Source organism: Rhodnius prolixus, unplaced genomic scaffold, assembly GCF_049639745.1.
Source record: "Rhodnius prolixus isolate KJV_2025 unplaced genomic scaffold, Rpr scaffold_8, whole genome shotgun sequence".
Lineage (NCBI taxonomy): Eukaryota > Metazoa > Arthropoda > Insecta > Hemiptera > Reduviidae > Rhodnius > Rhodnius prolixus.
Window position 1 is genome coordinate 17,835,361 of NW_027411593.1, and position 18,627 is coordinate 17,853,987.

The window sequence follows — 18,627 nt, forward strand, 5'->3', positions numbered from 1 at the left end:
AGGTTTGGATGTACATATTTATTTATATCATGTAAAATACAAAATACATTAAAAATGTGAGGACAATTTTTCATATGTATATTTTTATAAATTAATTCTATTCCATATTACTAACGAAGAATGCAAGTCTACACTAGGTTTACGGACGTTTCTTACATACCTATCTCTAGTGCACCCGTCAAATTGACGGGTGAATAAAAAAACGCCTTTTCTTTAAAAATCCGATTTATTCAAGTTAACTCCAAATTGTTTAAAAAATATCATGGAAATAATAACAATAATACTAACGGGTAATCTTACTTATTCAGTACATTTTCAGTACTTATTCAGTACAGATGTTTTCATGTGGCTTATAACAAGCCTGGCTGTTACTTATAAATTTTCTCCATACTTCGGATATCAGCGCAAATTTATCTGTTTGTAATCTTTCGGATCGTTGTTTTTTGTTTTAATCGAAGCGTATGAATCTTAAAATTTCTGTAAATTTATCTCTGCTCATTGTGTTTCTGAAGAAAGGGGGGCCCCATTTTTTCGACCATTGATAGAAAGCTTTCAACGATCTCGTTTCATATGCGCCCCGAGCATACAGAACTCTTATAAAACTTCGTAATTCCGCAATTGTGATTGTCCAGTCTGTTTTCAAGACGCGACGTGCCTCGGTTTCAGTGCAATCTTTTATGTGTTGCATTATATGTTTGTCAATTATCAAATAGAAAGCGCTAAACATGCAGCCCACCATAATATTTCTTTTAGCATGGGCAGTAGGCCCGCCGATATCCTTGAAAATCATACGGATGGGCGTCCTACTTTTAGATCCGCCTGGTTTCAATTTTGTCCACTGTGTCCCGTCAGTTGCAATTTCGATATCACCCGCTACATTTTGGGATGTACTGGGAAAGCTCGTCCTCTCATCCTCAGAGTCAGAGCTAGAAAAAATACGCATTTTCTTGCTCCGACGGACTGTAAATAAATTCTCCTCTTCACTATCTGAAGATATGTCTGTCCATCCATTCTCAACAGATTGTGTAGTTTCACTTTCGGGATGATCGCTTTCGCCTAATTTACATTCATTTTCTTCGGAGGTATCCTCAGGACAATCCTCATTGATCTCGAGGATTTTATCCAATATCTTATTACATCTCCTATATTTACGCATGATTGCTAAAAATAGGGGATCGATCAACATAAAAAAATACTATGCTCTAATTCCATTACCCTATTGTAAATACCTACAATAAGCGAAGACTCTCTACAAGAGCCGAAACTTTTTGACACTGTCTTTCTGAAACGTTCGTACACTGTAAATGCAGCATTCATACCAAAGATCTTTTCTTGTTTTGGAGTTCTTTTCGGCAAGAAGAAAAAAAAAAGTTCTGTAGTAGACCAAAATAATCACTCAGGTAATAAGATCCGCTTTAGTTTACACTATCGAGATAACGAATTGGAAACGGAGAACATAAAGACATTGCTTTCACTCTTGTATTTCGTTCTGGATGAATAATGTGACGAACAAAGGAAAAATATAAGGATTATTTTCGAGATAAGCGTACCCGTCAATTTGATAAGCAATCCCGTAGAGATCCCGTATATGAATCTCAAAAAGTAGAAGGCTTAGGAGGAATCTTAAAAAAAAACAGTGTGTATAAATTCTTTGGAAGAAATGATTAATTTATTATGCGAACGGTTGAAATCGATCAAGCGGTTTCCGAGATATTTCATTGCAAAGTTTGAATTCCGTCAAATTGACCGGTTCCGTAAATCTAGTGAATTGCTGAAATATAGTTGTAAAACCGTACGCGAATTTTTATTTCGCATTAACAAACGCTTCTTGCGAGGCTGCTAATGTAAATGGATGGTTAGCAAAGTAATATCTTCGGAGCTGAGATATTTATAGCTTGCATCAAATCAGAACAAGACGTACTATCATCCTTAGAGACAGCGCTGTGAAAAAATAGTTTTAGTAGGAAGATGTAACTATAGCAATGATATCCAAGTAAGTAATAAAGCTGAATGGTCAATTCAAGTCGAAGGTAAATGATAGCTATGAAATAGAAGTTGAGATTTAATTAATTGAAGAAAAGGAAATTAAAACCGATGAGAATAAAACTGACGGATGGAAGCAAAGAGGGTGAAGATGACAAATGGAAGAAAGTTACGTCACTAAAGAGACGAAATTTGGGAAAACTGGTAGTGTAGAATCTATAAAAGAAGAAAAGTGAATCGAAGATAAAATAAGAGGATTCGAGACCAGAGCTATTGAAAGAAGCATGCTAATGAGATCAAAAGTTCAAATATTAATATACTTAAGCTCGAGAATCAAGAGCAGGCAAACGATCTGGGGTAATGACAGCTATATTCCGCAAATGAAGAAGCTGCTGCCAAAGGAATACCAGCTGCCCGAGGATATAAAAAAAGCCGGTGGAGTTCATGTTCATTTGTCGGAGTTGAAAATTGATTGATTTGTTTCATTCTAGAAATTATAGCAAATATTTTATGTAATGCATTTCAAATTTACATTAATAAATGTGATGGTTTTTGGTTTATTTCGACCGTTGTTGATGGATGATTTTTGGGAAATATCGAGGTGCGGTCATCAATAAATACAACTTTTTTGCTTTATACCAACGTTTCGGTAATTTTTACTACCTTCTTCAGGGTATTATAAAATCTGTTGTAAAAAAAACTGTTGTTATCAATAACAGTTATGATGATATAGCTCTACATTAAACTTCATAAACTTTTTTATAAGACCCTGAAGAAGGTAGTAAAAATTACCGAAACGTTGGCATAAAGCAAAAAAGTTGTATTTATTGATGACCGCACCTCGATATTCCACAAAAATCATTAATAAATGTTACTTTTGAAGGTTGGACGAATTAATGGAATCATTAGGTGGTAATCTAATTCCCTCGGCTCCCGTTACGGAGCAACAATAGTTGCATTGTACCTTATGATGTATAAAGGGCTAGGTTTTCCTGTGAGAGGTAGTCAGTTAGTGACTCTGTAGAAGGGAGCTATGATGTCCAAAATGAGTTCCTTTTTAATAATTGTAATGTAGAAATGTTTCTAAATTTGGCAGGTGAAATGTTTCTCCGCGGACTGACCTAAAACCGATCAAATTAAAGTTTTGCGTATTGAAACAAGTCAAATAACAGAATGAAATTAATTGATGAAATTGATGATATCTCGTATTAAAATTTTTGAAAATTATTGTTTGAATTAGACCTCCTCTCTCCAATGAATTATAACACACTCATGACGGGATCTCTTTACAGAAGTATCCAATAATGGAATATTTGATGATAAAAAATGAATTAATTAATCATGGTAAGCCACAACCTCCAAAATATTATTTACAATTGTTTTAAAAATATATATATTGTGATTTTGGATAGCCTATTTCACTGAATCTTGGATGTAGGCAAGTTCTAAATTAAACAGACATTCTTCTAACTGGTTTAGCGTTTGGCAATTGTGATTCTTAATTTAGATAAACTAAAGAGAATTAACTAACAAGTGATCTTGAATATTCTTCGAGATAACAATGGTTTGTGGTAGGATGGTCTCTGGAGAGAAGTATCTTATTGCCATAAGTTTTGCTGGTTTCAATCATGACGGGGTTTTTTAGAATTCTGACCTATAAGAGTATAAGTTACGGAAATTTTGTTTTCATTTAGGAAGGATGCAAGTATTTGCATTGTCACCTAGAGTGTAGTTAATAAAATTAACTTATGATCGCTGCTAGTGCAGCGGAAGTTAAAGCAAAAATACATAAAATTTATTTAAATGCGGAAATTTATTATAATTATGTTCAACAGGACCTGAGGTTAATGTAACCCACAATCTGAACAAACAAACAAATAAAAGATTCAAATGACCACATTGGTCAACTTACAACATCATGAGGTATTTTTCACCTCAAAATCCGTAAGCGATTCCATGCTAGACTACTTCTTCCGAACTCACCAATCTAATATTGGCGAATCAATAAGAGATACCTGAGTCTTAATACCTGTTCCCCCTAAATTCTTCATCACAATTTCTACACCCAATCCGATGTTTACTCTGCCCAATCCTTTAATCCTGGAAGTTCTTTCAGTTTCTCTTCAGTCAATTTTCAATTTCTACTTTTTCGGTCAGAAAATTGAGTTTAGCCAATACATCCGCTCTACTGTTATCTTCTGTCGCATCCAAACTCTCAGTTAAACCATAATTAGGAATGAAAACACCAAATATAAGTATATTGAATTAGGATATCTAATTAAAGCTTGTTATCACTCCATAAAAACAAAAACTCTTTTACAAAAACCTTAATGGAATGTTTTACAAAAACATACAGAGTTATAATGGAATGCTGAAACAACTAATTGAGTATTTTCAATCCTTTTTGCGTAGTAGCATTATGGAAATCATAAAAGAACATTGTCACAGGAAACAAGATAGCTTATTGATCGTACCTGAATCGTTATGTTCGCTAATAAACAATTATTTATAATTTTTAACCTGTAATAAGGTAAAGAAAATGAGAAAATATTGGAGATAAATTTTTTCTTTTTTAGAAGCAATTTTTGCTTATATCTACTTGAATTGTGCGACAGCTTATCAAAAATGAAAGCACATCTCTACTTGCTTTTATGAGATCACATTACGGTGTGTGTCTCACAAAGTATATATACAATAATAAAAACGTTATTATAAGTGACAGGTAGACAAACTCAGCCATATGTAAGACCAGAGATATCTTCGGCATTCGTTTAATATTTAAGAACCAAGAAAGTTGGGTTGTCAATTTATATTAGTGCGTACATATGTAAAACTGAAAACTGAAATATTAAATATTCATTTTACAGCTTAAGGTGACCTCAAATACTTAAAAAAATATTGTGATTCGGAATATTCAAAAATTAAAAGGAAGCATCTTGATTTTTTAGGTTTTGGTTTTTTTGTTGATTAAATGTGAAATATTCTCTATTCAAGAACATAGGTTTACGTATTTCATTTAATATATTGTAAAGTTTTTTTGTCCTTTTACTAAAAAAACTTTACTTACAACTAGTGACTGCCACTAGTTAATTTAAATAATAAGTGTGGGTTTGATAAATAATAAAACTCGCTAAACTTATTAGTATTCGATTTATTAACACTTCCACATTACTAACATTAACATTTACTAGCAACTACCGCTATTCATTACATCTACCATTTACAACAGTTTACTGTTACTTACTCATTACGTAAATGCACCACAAAACTGTTCCACGACTGACTACTGGTCCGCACTGCACTGAATTGCGCTAGACTCAGCTGCACTAACAAAGCTCTACTCACTAACTGACTAACCGCCTAACTGGCTAACTCTGAAGCACTCCGCAACACTGACTCTCTCACCGACTCAACTCTGACTCTCTCCAACCAAGACTCCAACCGTGACTGACTGCAACTCCCTCACTCCAACTGGGACTACCAACTTTAACTCCGACTGTCTCACTCTTAACTCTGTCTGTCTCACTCCCACCTGCCACTCACTTGCTGGGGAAAACACAAACTGCCCCCACCCCAAGTGGGACCGCTCCCTTTGCTGGCTTTTTCACAGCGGTGGACCTGTATAGGCTTTGGTCACTAAACTCCTTGAACAATCTAGCCCCTTTCTTCTTCGGCTTAGGTAAAGTCTTGCCTTTTGTTTACACAGTGGTGGACCGTTACCGACTTTGGTCGCTCAACTCCCAGAACAATCTAGGGCCTTTCTTCTCTCCTCAGGTCAACTTCGTTACAGTATGTTGAACTCTTTTTTTTTTCTCTTTTTTATAATAAGTTTTTCGTTGTTAATTAATAGTTTTTCGAACGGGTTTATACCAAAGAATCATTGTATCTTTGCGGAAAGGAACGCTGATATATCTGTTCAACACTTGAATACCATTCACTTTGCACAACATTCCTAAATAGATTAGGTCCCTTCTATCATGTGTGGAAGCACCTTAAAACATCTATGAAACGTTGAGGAAGAGGCGTGATCTCATACTATCCAAAAAAGTTTGGGTTGTTATCAAGAAACTAGCGAGGAATATATCATATATTGTGATCTATGATTCCTGAAGTTTCAACAGAATTTCTTCACAATATGGGAGAACATATGCTTTAACTTTTAACGAGAAGGGTTATTCTTTTTTTTTTTTGGAGCAGCTACTTAATGATATCTCGCAGCGGTGGTTGGGATTGGACATTGATATCAAAGGAATTTTTTTTTTTTTATGATTTAAGGCGCGTCAACATCTAAGGTTATTGGCGCCCGGAGCTTTTTTTCAGTGCACTGCCGGCCTCCGGACAGTGTCCTCTTGTTACAGACAACACTGTCCATCACTGGACAGTGAGCTGTAAGAAGCTCCTAGGAAGAGAAAATCTAAGGGTCAGCCGCTGGATTCGTACCCGGGACCTCCGCGTGGGAGTCCAGTATGCTAACCTCATAGCTAATCCCTTCCCTGACCTCGAAGGAAATGTTACCAGCATTGAATGCAATAGCACCTTGAGTCTCTGAAAATGCCACTGGTTCTCCCATTGACTCTCGAAGTATCAGCAGAATTAGGTTATAAGAATAGCGGTGGTCACCTCAGAGCTTTGTCCCAAGAAGTTACCATTTAAGATGTTACATTTTTTAATTAAATAATAATAATACAATTAAAGTTACTAAATTTTCACATACATGCATGTTACTTTTATTAGAAACGTTCCACTTCCAGTAAATATTGAAGTGTAGAGGTTGCACCTCATTATAGGTACAGGTACGCATTACAGGTACATTATAAAGAAATTCTTAACTTTCCTCAAAAAATTAAATGAATTCTTTTACTTTTTTCTTTTTCTTTATTAATAAACAAATAAATAATCGTTCAATAAGCTAAGAAAAATCTTTCTTAGAATAATTCGCAGGCCAGAACAGGAGAGACCTCCTCGTTAAACTTGTCTAGCATCCTTCTGGAATCCTTCAGCCATTACTTGCCCACTCCAGTAGAAGTGGGCTTCTAGATCTACTTTCACACTCCAATTGAATCTTTAATCTTAACACATAACTACTACAGTTTATTATTACTATTATTATTTTAAAGACTTCCATCTCAGATAATTGGCTTGATGCTTTCAAAATGTAAAAAAAAAAGCAACTGAACAAATTCTTTCGAAAATAGTAAACAGTCTCTCACCTCTCAAAGTTTTACTGTCGTAGAGGGAGTATTTTATTTCACTTCATGAAGAGAGAAAGAGTTCCGTGCGCAGACTTACGAAGAAGTAGAAATGTGTGAGGTTAACAGCGACCCAGTTGTCTTGTTAAATCGCTGTAATAAACATTACGTAATATTTCTCATTTAATATTCCATCCTGCTTTTTATTCCTCTATGATATTCTTTATTAATGAATATTATATTCTTTAATCCAGTCACCCCTAGCTGAATCCGTCATTTTTATTTCTGTTAATAAAGTTCCTTCTCCAGCATTTCGTAGAATTAATTTTTTTTTTTTGGGGGGGGGGGGTTCTTCATTACTATTATTTGTCATTAAAACTGATCACTATCCAGGCAATCTGGGCAGTGTTGGGACAGCTCATCGCCAATTTCCGTAAGATGTATTTTCGAATTTATAACTTTTTTTTTAAAGGTTTAAACTGAATTTTTGAAGTTAGAAACTTTTTTTTCAAGTGAAGTTGAAAATTTAATTGATGTAGGAACAGTGTTGCAAGTAACTGCCAGTTACTTGTTATGTTGCTGCAACACTATACAGACAAAGCTTTTAATCACACGTGAATTTGTTTGATTTAAAAACTAAAGATATCGCTGGAAACAATTCAAATATTGCTTAAATGTCCTTATTGGTGTGAAAATGTGGTTAGTTTCGCAATGTTGGATATTATTGTTGCTTTTTATCTGTTATAGCAAACATTTTATTGAATCCTTGACCAGTTTTCGACTTAAATCGATCATCAGTTCGATGTAGAGATTTCGACTTCACTTTTCCATCTCGCAATACACTTGCTGACTCAATAAACTTGCTCGAAACGAAGGTTAAAATCCACGATATCTTGCTGGTACCTTTAGATGAACAAAAATAAAAATTGAAAGCAAATTTTATATCGATTTGAATTGACGATGATTTCACAAAGAGGGTTTTTCACAAAAATAAATCGAACACAACTTAATTATTAAAAAAAGAATTTTATTTGTACACTGAATGAAAGTGACACTGAAATGCTCTTTATTTAGAAAAAAGATTTGTTTTGTCTTAAATAACATATTAAAATTAAACATGGATTTTAATTAACCAAACTATGAAAGATAGATGAACGCTATATCTGCAGTATACAATGGCGTACGTCCACGAGATAGTCTGGGCTAGGGAAGGGTTTATATAGGAGAAGGTGTGTGTTGATTTATTGGTCGACACACGCATTTTAACTAATCGTTTTGAAGATATGGTAGTAGGTCATGTTAACTACATTACCTTACACCACTCATATGCACAGCATGGTTATCTAAATCATTTAATGAATATTAAAGCACCTACTAATACGAACAGTATTATCTGTAATTAAATTCAGAAGTTTTAGGATCGTTCGATTAAACGAAGCTCTAGTTTGAATCTGAAACCATGATAATACCAACTAGTTTACAAAGCTTTTTTTGCTAAATTTATTGTTTAATCTTAAATATTATTAACGATTGATTGATAAAGAGAAAGATTTCCAAACATTCTTTATTTTTACTATTCCTGATTAGAAAATTCGTTTTCATATCCACTGCCTTTTAAATATGGGCATCATTTTAACAGAATTAATGTGATTATTCTGTTTTGGAAAATCGGCTGAAAGCGCTAAAACGACGAATTCTGCGTGGTAAACGCTTGAAACTAAGTACCATCAACAAAAATCAAATTTGCCACTTACTTGTTTCTTTCTCTTTTTATCATTTTTTATATTATGAATTTTATTTTGTACAGAGCCCGGTGATGGAAAGTGTTTTCTGTAACGAGTGAACACTGTCCGTTGAAAAAGAAGTACTCCGGGCGTCCCCAAAAAGTATTATTTTCTTTGAGAGTACGTTCACCATCATCATCATAATCTATTCCCCTTCTACCGTGTCAGCTGTGTAAGGGCCTTGCATAGCTTCTTCCATTCGGCTCTATCTCTGGCTAGTTCCTTCCTTCTTTCCAAGTCAATTCCTCTAGATGTCAGACCGGCCCTCACTTCCTCCTCCCATGTTTTTCTAGAACGGCCTCGACGTCTTCTTCCCTCCACTCTGGTCTCATATACAGTTTTCGCCACTCGGTCTTCCATCATTCTTGTTACGTGGCCATACCAGCGGAGATGGTTTGCTGTAACTGTCTCTATGGCCGGTTGTACACCCAAGTCTCTTCTTACTGTTGCATTTCTCACTCTATCTCTTCTAGTCTTCCCTATAACTTTTCTCAAATAGCGCATCTCCATCGCTTGGATTTGGCTGTTCAATCTTGTTGTAAGGGTCCAGGACTCACTTGAATACGTTAGAATCGGGAGAAATATAGTTTTGTAAACAGAGACCTTCGCTTGCGTGGAGACTTCCTTTTTCCCAATGAAGGTGTTTCTGGTTGCGTGAAAGAACCTTCCTGCCGCACCTATTCTTTCTCTTATTTCCTCCTCCATTCTTCCTTCCTCATTTAAATGGGCACCTAGGTATTTAAAGCTTTTCACCTGCTCCAGTACAGTTCCCTTGGTTTTCACTTCTAATCTCCTACCGCTGTCACCAATTACCATTGTCTTGGGTGACAATGAGGGGTGAGTTGGTTTCCTCCTCTTGGTGCCCCTGGATACTGCTTAGGCAGAAACCGAACGACCAACAGTGTGTTTCAACCTGAGGGGAGGGCACGTAGAGTAGTGCATTAGAACACCTTTATGCTCGAAGAAACACAAAAGGTAGCCTGATGCCTTAGGTGGCAGCCCCATCATCAGGATCGGAGGTTTCGGGCCAATAACCCGCTCCTCTTAAACTTTATTATTACAAGAAACAAGAACGAAATAGCCGGAAGCACTTTACGGGAAAACACATGGCGTGGAAAAAGGTTACAAAAATTAGAGAGTACGTTACGATAGTTAAAGTAGATTGGACTGACTGACAAAGAACGCCTATCAACAAGATGGCGTTTGTAAATCTACTATATGTACATTTTCTCACAAAAATTTTACTGGTACTTCTAAATTAATTAAAAAAATAAACAATTATTTATTGTGTGAATAAATTATTTTTTTCATTGTACAAAATATAAATTGTTTATTTATTAATTCCATGGCAGCGATTTTCTTTATTTAATTAAGTGAAAATAAAAGAAAAAAAAACCCTAGTTTCTGGACAGTTTAGCAAACAATTCTCTAAGGAGTCATTTCCTGAAATATTTGCGTAAAACTTTTTGATTTTTTTTCTTTTTCCGGAAAGGCACCATCCTTGACGTCACTTTACATATGCAAGTATAAAATATGTACCTAATTCACTTAAATGCCCCTCATGGACCATTTTAGGCATAGTAACCCTAAACTAGTCGATACGAATCCCGTAGGGAAGCTGTTGGTACAAAACCAACGCTTGCGGTTAGCGTTTAATTTATTTATACAATTTTGCAACAACAGCAGTATGACCATGTTATAGAAATAACAGTCGATTAATAATTAAAGTGTTGCACAGAAGAGAAATATTAAACTACAGTCAATATATATAACTTTAGTATATAAATATTGACTATTATTTCCATACATATATAAAATTACCAGTATGAATTTGGTGAATTTATAATAGAAAATTTGGTGAATGTTGAATAAAATAATTTATTTTCTCCGTTATAGCATAGATTCTGTATCCCAAACCAGGGTTGGACTGAATTCATCGACGGAGGTTGTTTAGAATAGAGAATTTGACTTTGATTTTGTTTCAATTTCACTCTATTTATTGGATAAAAAACAAATCTTATCAGAAATATCATGCCAGATCATTAACTCAGGAGATCATAAGACTAGCGTAATTAATTCCAATGGAACAATGAACTAGACCAGGGGTCCCCAAACATTTTACACAGGGGGCCAGCCAGTTCACTGTCCCGCAGACCGTTGGAGGGCCGGACTATAAAACAAACTATTTTAAAGTAAAAAAAACAAAAAGGGAACAAATGGAATATTTCAAATAAAGAACATGTAAATTTAAATCAACAAACTGCCCTGAATTTCTGTGGGAATTATGGAACTGCTTTTGGCTGAGATGATCAATGTCCGGTTTAGTTATAGTGTTTTGCCTTTCTTCCTACTTCTGCTGTTATTTTACACTGTTTTTTGGAGCCGTGACGCGTCCGTCCCGCGTCATCGGAAGTAGTACTGTACATGAGCGACGCAGCGCTTTGCGGCACCGCCACATATAATGCTCCTCTCACTGCCCACCAAAGAAAGAGATGCCCCTTCCGGAAGTGCGGCGGGGGCCGGATAAATGTCCTCAGAGGGCCGCATGTGGCTCGCAAGCCTAGTTTGGGGACCCCTGCTCTAGACAATCATTGCATGTCTAGGCTAATAGAGCTGGAAGACATTAATCTTTCAGGCTAAACCAGCTCCAATCGGGATTCAAAATTTTGTTTTTTACTAAGAATATTAGTGAAACTATCCAATAAAAATGTATTTCTTTTCAGAAATCTTCCTGATATCATACACGTATTCATTTTCATTCATTCATTTTATTACCAACGAATAGTACAAATATTTGTATAAAAAAACTTCTAGTGGAAACAAATTTAAAAAACATGAGGAATATCTCAATTCGTTTCTTTTGCAGCAAGGGAGAACTTAGTAGCGTGGGTGGATTGGTAGTTTTACTGCTGTCTTACGTGATTGGGTTACATGATTGGCAGCACTTATTGTCTTCTTAAGACTCTTTTCGTCACGTTTACTTTTATTTCCATCACGTTTAGATTTATTGATAACAATAGTACTGCCTACGTCCTGGGCAAGACGTTAAACTGCATCCTGGGAGGGCAGATCTCACGGAGGTGAAGGCTATCTGTCTACGGAGAAGGCAGACTTTAAAATGTAAGCACAGTGAAGCCGGGTGGCCTTATCAAATGACCTGGTTCTCCTGGTTGAAGGTTGACACCCTGAATGAAAGGGTTAGGACACGAATATATGAACAAATAAACGAAAAATAAGAAAAAAGTAAACCTATTTTCTTAGCAACCCACCTTACCAAAACGTTGTTTTTTTCTTGATTTTTAACTTTTACCACTAATAACCATCCGCAGATACCAAAGAACCTTACAATAAATAATATCATTCTGGAACTGCTGCCCAAAGGCTTCTTAATAACGAAATTGAAAAAATCACCACTTAAAGCGGCTCATATCTCTTATAATATCTTTTTATTGCTTGGATGTCAATTACTGGTACCGAGTCAATTACTGGTCTCTTCACCCTACTAAACTTGTCTCCATATACAGGTAAAATATAAACAACATCTATCGAGTAGTTTACTAGATATTTGAATTTAAAGTTTTCACTCTGTAAAACGAATACAAACTTTAACCCTAAATATCTCATTATCTGCTCAATAGTTTTTTACCAAATTTAGTACAATTATATAATAAAGATGTATCCATATACAGGTTAAATATAAACAAAATCTATCGAATAGTTTGCTAGAAATTTGAATTTAAAATTTTCAGTCTGTAAAACGAACGCAAACTTTAACCCTAAATATCTCGTATTCTGCACGATAGATTATTACTAAATTTTATACAATTATGTACTAAAGTTGTCTCCATATATAGGTAAAATATAAACAAAATCTATCGAGTAGTTGACTCGATATTTGAATTTAAATTTTTCTGTCTGTAAAACGAACGCAAACTTTAACCCTAAATATCTCGTATTCTGATCTATAGATTTTTACGAAATTTTATGCAATTATGTACTAATGTTGTCTCCATATAATGGTAAAATATAAACAAAATCTATAGAGTAGTTTACTAGATATGTTAATTTAAAGTTTCCACTCTGTAAAACGAAAGCAAAATGTAACTCTAAATATCTCGTATTCTGCTCGATAGATTTTTACGAAATTTTATGCAATTATACACATGATGTAAATTGTGCATGAAGAGAAGGTGCAAAAAACCGCCAGAGGTAGAGTACTCTCCATAGGATATCAAGAACGATATTGTTAATCTTGAGGTCTCGAAGAAGCTTCCGGGTCACTGCGGATTTAGTTGGTGTGTTGGATTGTCAGGAATTACAGAGGAGGCGTGAGAATCTACGAAAGGATTAGAGCAAGTAGCGAGAACAGTATGGAACTAGCGATAAAATTGGTATACTAATATTTTATTTTCTAAAATATTATTTCCATAAATCCATATAAAACATTATTTGATCTGCAAAACTGAATTATATAGTGTTTTGGACATTTAATGTTTTAAGAAATATGATTTTTAGTAAATACTGTTTTGATTTTATTCAGTGTTGCCAAGATAAAGTATTTTGTTAAACCTACATAAGTTACAATAACAGTTTTCTCTTTTGCGTGCAAAAATAAATTTTAATGGGAGTGCTAAAAAATTTGGATTCACATCCTTAGTGAACCTCCAGGAAGAGTATACTGAGAATTGAGGATTTCCTTCTACAATGTTATTCTTGTATAAAGTTCGGGACTATAGCCAGATGGCAATCAACTGAGTTGAATAAATATGAATTCAAAATATTTTATTCATTTATGAAAATAAACAATCAGGGTAGAATGGCTGACGACAGTAAGGGAAACATCCTTTCGTGCTCTACTGGAGGTAAAGATTCGCAGCTTCCTTCCACTTCTCCAGTTCAACAGCAAGTTCCAAGGTGTGGGTTGTCAGCGTTCTTAAGTTTATTCAGTCAGTAGAAAGTACTTCTCCATTGCCATGTCTTCCTCGTTCCTGCATTGGAACCGTCAATGGTTGTGCTTCCCATATCTACGAAGTTAACCATCTTCACCGCAACCGAAGAATTGAGCCATAGCATCATTTCGGCCAGCCAAACATACTATGCTGTATACTTGAGATAAAATACAAGATAAATACTCGTAATTGCCTTTCATCATTACAGCCCTTATTTACAGCTTCATAAATCTTGGGTAATCATTTTTAGATTTATTACTGGTAGCTGGAAAACAAACTTCTTTCCTTATAAGAAAGAAAATATTTCCTCCAAACATTTTTTTTGGTATCCCATCTTTACTAATTGAGATTACTACGCAAAGCACCTTCGTTCAAGTTGTTGCGCTTAAATTCTACATAAATTCTCGTTGCTGAATCCCACTCTCCCATATCAGCAGCCGATAACACAGTTTACATCCCACCCTTGTCGGATTTATTTGGCCCACTACACTTATCAAACTTCGCAACAACCCTTTTTGTTTCAACTCTTAACAAATCCTTTCTTTTTGTACAGATAATCATATCCCACCAGAACTCTAATTTGATCGTGGTCCAGCCCTCGTAACTAAAGGAACACCCAACTCATTTCTAAACCGACAAACCCATCCCTAATATCCTTTAATGTATAATGGGACTTATTTAGATCAATTTTTTTAATACAAATAGATAATATGTTACCAACGAATAGATCTATACAAACCACTAAAAACTCTTTTAAATTAAAAGTATACTTGGCCCCAGTGGCGTACCTAGGGGGGGGGGCGGTGGGTGCGGTCCGCACCGGGCGGCACTTACCTTGGGGCGGCATTTTTTATATTTACTTATAGTTGTAAAAAGCAACTTATTCATTTCATATTTATTTTCTTTCTTGAATAATAAATGATTATTATGATTATTATAAGTTTAATATTTGATTCATATAAATTATGATTAACTATATGATTTCGAATATTATTCCTCGGTGTATATAAATGCATTTTAGTGTAAATTTTGAATTCTAATTCAAGAACAAGATAATAATTTTATTTTATTGTATTCATTAAAATTCGTTGAATTCGTAAAAGGATCTTTACGATTTTGTTCGGCAATTTTTCCTAACTAAAATTTTTTGATATCAGTTTATAAATGTCATTTCTTTTGAAAAGTTTATATGATTACTTTGAACTGATATATCAATATTTTTTTAAATCATCGATGATCGATTTTTCTTTTGAAAAGCAGGGCCGGCGGAAGGCGGTCTGCTAGGTCTGCAAAGCATTAGGGCGCCGGCATAAGAACTATCTTTTTCAAACAACAAAATCTAAACGAGACAAAACAAAAATACTGACGAAGTTACAATTTCAGGAATCGCAAATAGATAAATATACTCAGTCCGTTTTGAAGAATTGTATTTATAATGATAAATTGCTTATAAACCATTTTGTTCATTCGCGATTCAATCTTTTAACAGTGAAGAGTGAAACAAATTATTAGGGTGCCAGTGCATTTGGAGAGTTTATTATAGGTAAGTATATTATATTACGTATTATAGATATAGATGTTATTCTAAATGCTATTCAGAGTAGTAAAATGACTTTGCCGTTTTCTATACATAATATACTATTTATTTCGACTTTCGACAAGTTATATTTTTATTATATATCCCTAGGATGAAACGAGTAAAAGAAAGTGGTGCGTCATTTAGAAAGAAAAGGAAGAGAAGGGAGGAAATACAGACTAAAAATACTGGAGCACTACTCAAATATATCTCCCATAAGTCAACTTCTAGTTCTTTTAGTATTGTTGCCTCAAATACGGGCGAAGAAGCAGCCCTCGAAGGCGAAAAAACATTTTCCAATGTTGTTCAAGAGGAAAGACCTGCTTCACATACTGGCGAAGAAGCAGAAAGTTCATCAAGTTCTGATGAAGAATCTGCTGCACAAATTATTCCGTCTATTTCTATGAAAGATATTGGATTATGGCCTAACAAAATTGACGACAATACAAGAGTATTTCTGGTACGTCAAGGTCCCTTTGCAATTCAAAATTTGGACGCCGACTTCAGCGAAGGAGTAAAACGTCCTAATAATACAATCAAAGCCAAAGGTGAAACAAGAAAACTGAGTCAGGACTGGTTTTTTCAAATTTTGCCTAATGGCGAAAAGCTCTTAAGATCGTGGATGGTATATTCAATTCTGTTCCCAACATTGTAATTTTGTTAAGAATTTTTTTAACAATTTCAATCAGTGTCGCTAGTTGCGAAAGAAGCTTCTCAAAATTGAAGTTGATAAAAAATTATCTTCGTTCTACAATGAGTCAATTAAGACTACAAAATCTTGCAATATTGTCAATAGAACAAGAAATTACAAATAATATAAATTTTGAGAGCATTATACACGATTTTTCTAGTATGAAAGCTAGAAGAGTAGATATTATATAAATATGTTTACGAGTGCATACAAATATGTCTAAAAAAATTTACTCTGTGTATTAATTAATATTGATTAAATAACTTAATAATTTATTTATGTGTATTAATTTATAAAAACCACTATTTGATTGACTTATAATAGAAAGGGCGGCAAACTGGAGATCGCCCCGGGCGGCAAAAGTTCTAGGTACGCCACTGCTTGGCCCCGTTCTCTACACGGTATACACATCAGACATACCTGTACAACCCTCTACACTAATCTGTACATATGCAGACACATTAGCTACAAGTACACATCCTTCATCAGTTTCATACAAGTTACAGACACACTTACACAAAATAGAATCCTGGGCAAAGACGTGGCGGATTAAAATGAACCCACAGAAATGCCAGCACGCCACGTTTACTCTCCGGCGGGGCTCCTGTCCACCTGTCCTCTTCAACAGCAATCCTCTTCCTTATACAGATCTGGTACGCTACCTTGGGCTCTACATAGACAAGCGACTTACGTGGAACCCATACACTAGACTTAAAAGATCAGCAATGACAAAACGTGCGAAACTACTTCACAGACTTCTTGGACGACGCTCCAAATTACCCATTGAACTCATACGATTAATATACAGTACTATCCTCAAACCAATGTGGACTTACGGACTAGAGCTGTGGGGTTCAGCCAAACCTACAAACATACGGACTGTACAGACATTTCAATCAAAACTACTCCGACAGATAGTAGACGCTCCTTTCTACGGTGACTAACCTCACTCTACACAACGATCTTAACATTCCCTTCGTACACCAACTCGCCAAGACTAAATATCAAAAATTCCATACTGCTCTCTCCACTTGCTCCAATCCTCTAATACAGTCTCTCACCTCCTCTGACATTCCTGACAATCCTCCTCGCCGACTGAATCGCCAGTGGCCCCGCGACTTCCTCGCGGAACAACAGTGTTGTTGAATGTTCACTAATTCTGTTTAACAAGCAATCAAAGGCATCAAAAATACTTTATAAACGAAATCTCTACAAATAAAGATCATTTTTCTGTCACCAAAGATTCAATGAAAGTAAGTAGAAACAAAACAAAACAAAACAAAATATCTTGATTACCCTTTAAAAGAAGTAATGAAGACAAATTTCAACGTAATGAAAATTCCTGCTAGCTTTCTGCCAGGTGAGGCCAAACATATTACCAATTCTTTTCCTGCTAGGAAGAACCCTCTAGAGTAATTTAACAGCGCCCCTACTTTGCTGACTTGTGGTAGGAAAATTTATACTACCAACTCCTACCAAAGTTAGTGTCCTCCAAATAGAATAACATACTTGAACCAGTCTACCTCGCTTCCATTTTTTTTTTTTGTGCTTACCCTATTTCATTTAATTTACGGTTTTTAATCTGAAGTAAATTTGTGCACAGTTTAATGTAGTTTATTTTTATTATTTTCTTCATATGACTTTAAATCGTCAGCAGTTTTACATGATTTATGCTCATGTAGAAATGAGTTCCTAATTTAAAAATGAATTTAAATAGTGAAAAATAGATAATAAATCCACCGTTAGCGGAGAAGAATTTGTTGTTCAAAGAGGAATGAGGAATGAGTCACAAATGGAGTGAACGACGACCATCCAGTGGTGGAAGCCGTTAGTTCGCCAGATTCGCAAGCTTACACAGCAATCATCCTAGGAGATCCGGTGTTATATCGCGTGGACACCGCCGCTTTAGTGTGCGCTGTGGATTTGAAGGAAGTGTTGTAGTAGGCATGTTGTGGATCAGAAGGGTTGTAATGACTGTGTAGATTTGAGTGGAGTTTTGTGTATCGAGATCAGGGCTATTTCAGAGACGAGAGGAATATTTAGGTCAGAGTGTATTGTGTGAGTGGAGACCTAGAAGGGAGCGGTAACTATTGTTTTTAAGAACTGAGTTCTTAAATGATAAATTATTATCACATTTTACTTCTGGTCATTAATAATAAATTCAGTAAAATAATGAAAATGTTGTCGCAAAATATTTACACCGGAGTATGTAAACATTGTTACGCTATGTACACAATATTACACTATGTACATTTCATGTAACACAGTTGGAATTTCATCAGAAGTTAGAAGTTCTTTAACTAATTAAAATTTCAACCCTTTAAGTCGAATAACTTGGACCTGTACACCTTAATTTCATCCACAAAACTAATTTAATTGCACTAGCTAGTAAGTCTGTTACATTGTAATCTTAGATAATGCAAATATTCTTAGTTATTGGCTGATTTATAAGTTA

General features: G+C 35.0%; 2 protein-coding genes and 1 long non-coding RNA gene across 13 annotated transcripts in view; 2 read left to right on the top strand and 1 right to left on the bottom strand.

Annotated features, from left to right (window-relative positions):
• LOC141450977 (cell adhesion molecule 2-like) overlaps positions 1–18,627 on the bottom strand; it is a 673,919-nt gene that overhangs the window by 362,874 nt on the left and 292,418 nt on the right. The window lies entirely within an intron of this gene.
• LOC141450962 (uncharacterized) overlaps positions 1–18,627 on the top strand; it is a 43,872-nt gene that overhangs the window by 19,502 nt on the left and 5,743 nt on the right. The gene's annotated exons all lie outside the window — the stretch shown is intronic.
• LOC141450961 (uncharacterized) lies at positions 15,119–16,549 on the top strand. The gene is made up of 2 exons (XM_074121912.1): positions 15,119–15,448; positions 15,593–16,549. Exon 2 carries the CDS (start codon positions 15,594–15,596, stop codon positions 16,134–16,136), a length of 543 nt encoding a protein of 180 aa, XP_073978013.1. The 5' UTR covers positions 15,119–15,448; position 15,593; the 3' UTR covers positions 16,137–16,549.

Excerpts from the sequence above, each read along its gene's own strand:
- LOC141450961 (XM_074121912.1), top strand. The coding sequence starts at position 15,594 with ATGAAACGAGTAAAAGAAAGTGGTGCGTCATTTAGAAAGAAAAGGAAG.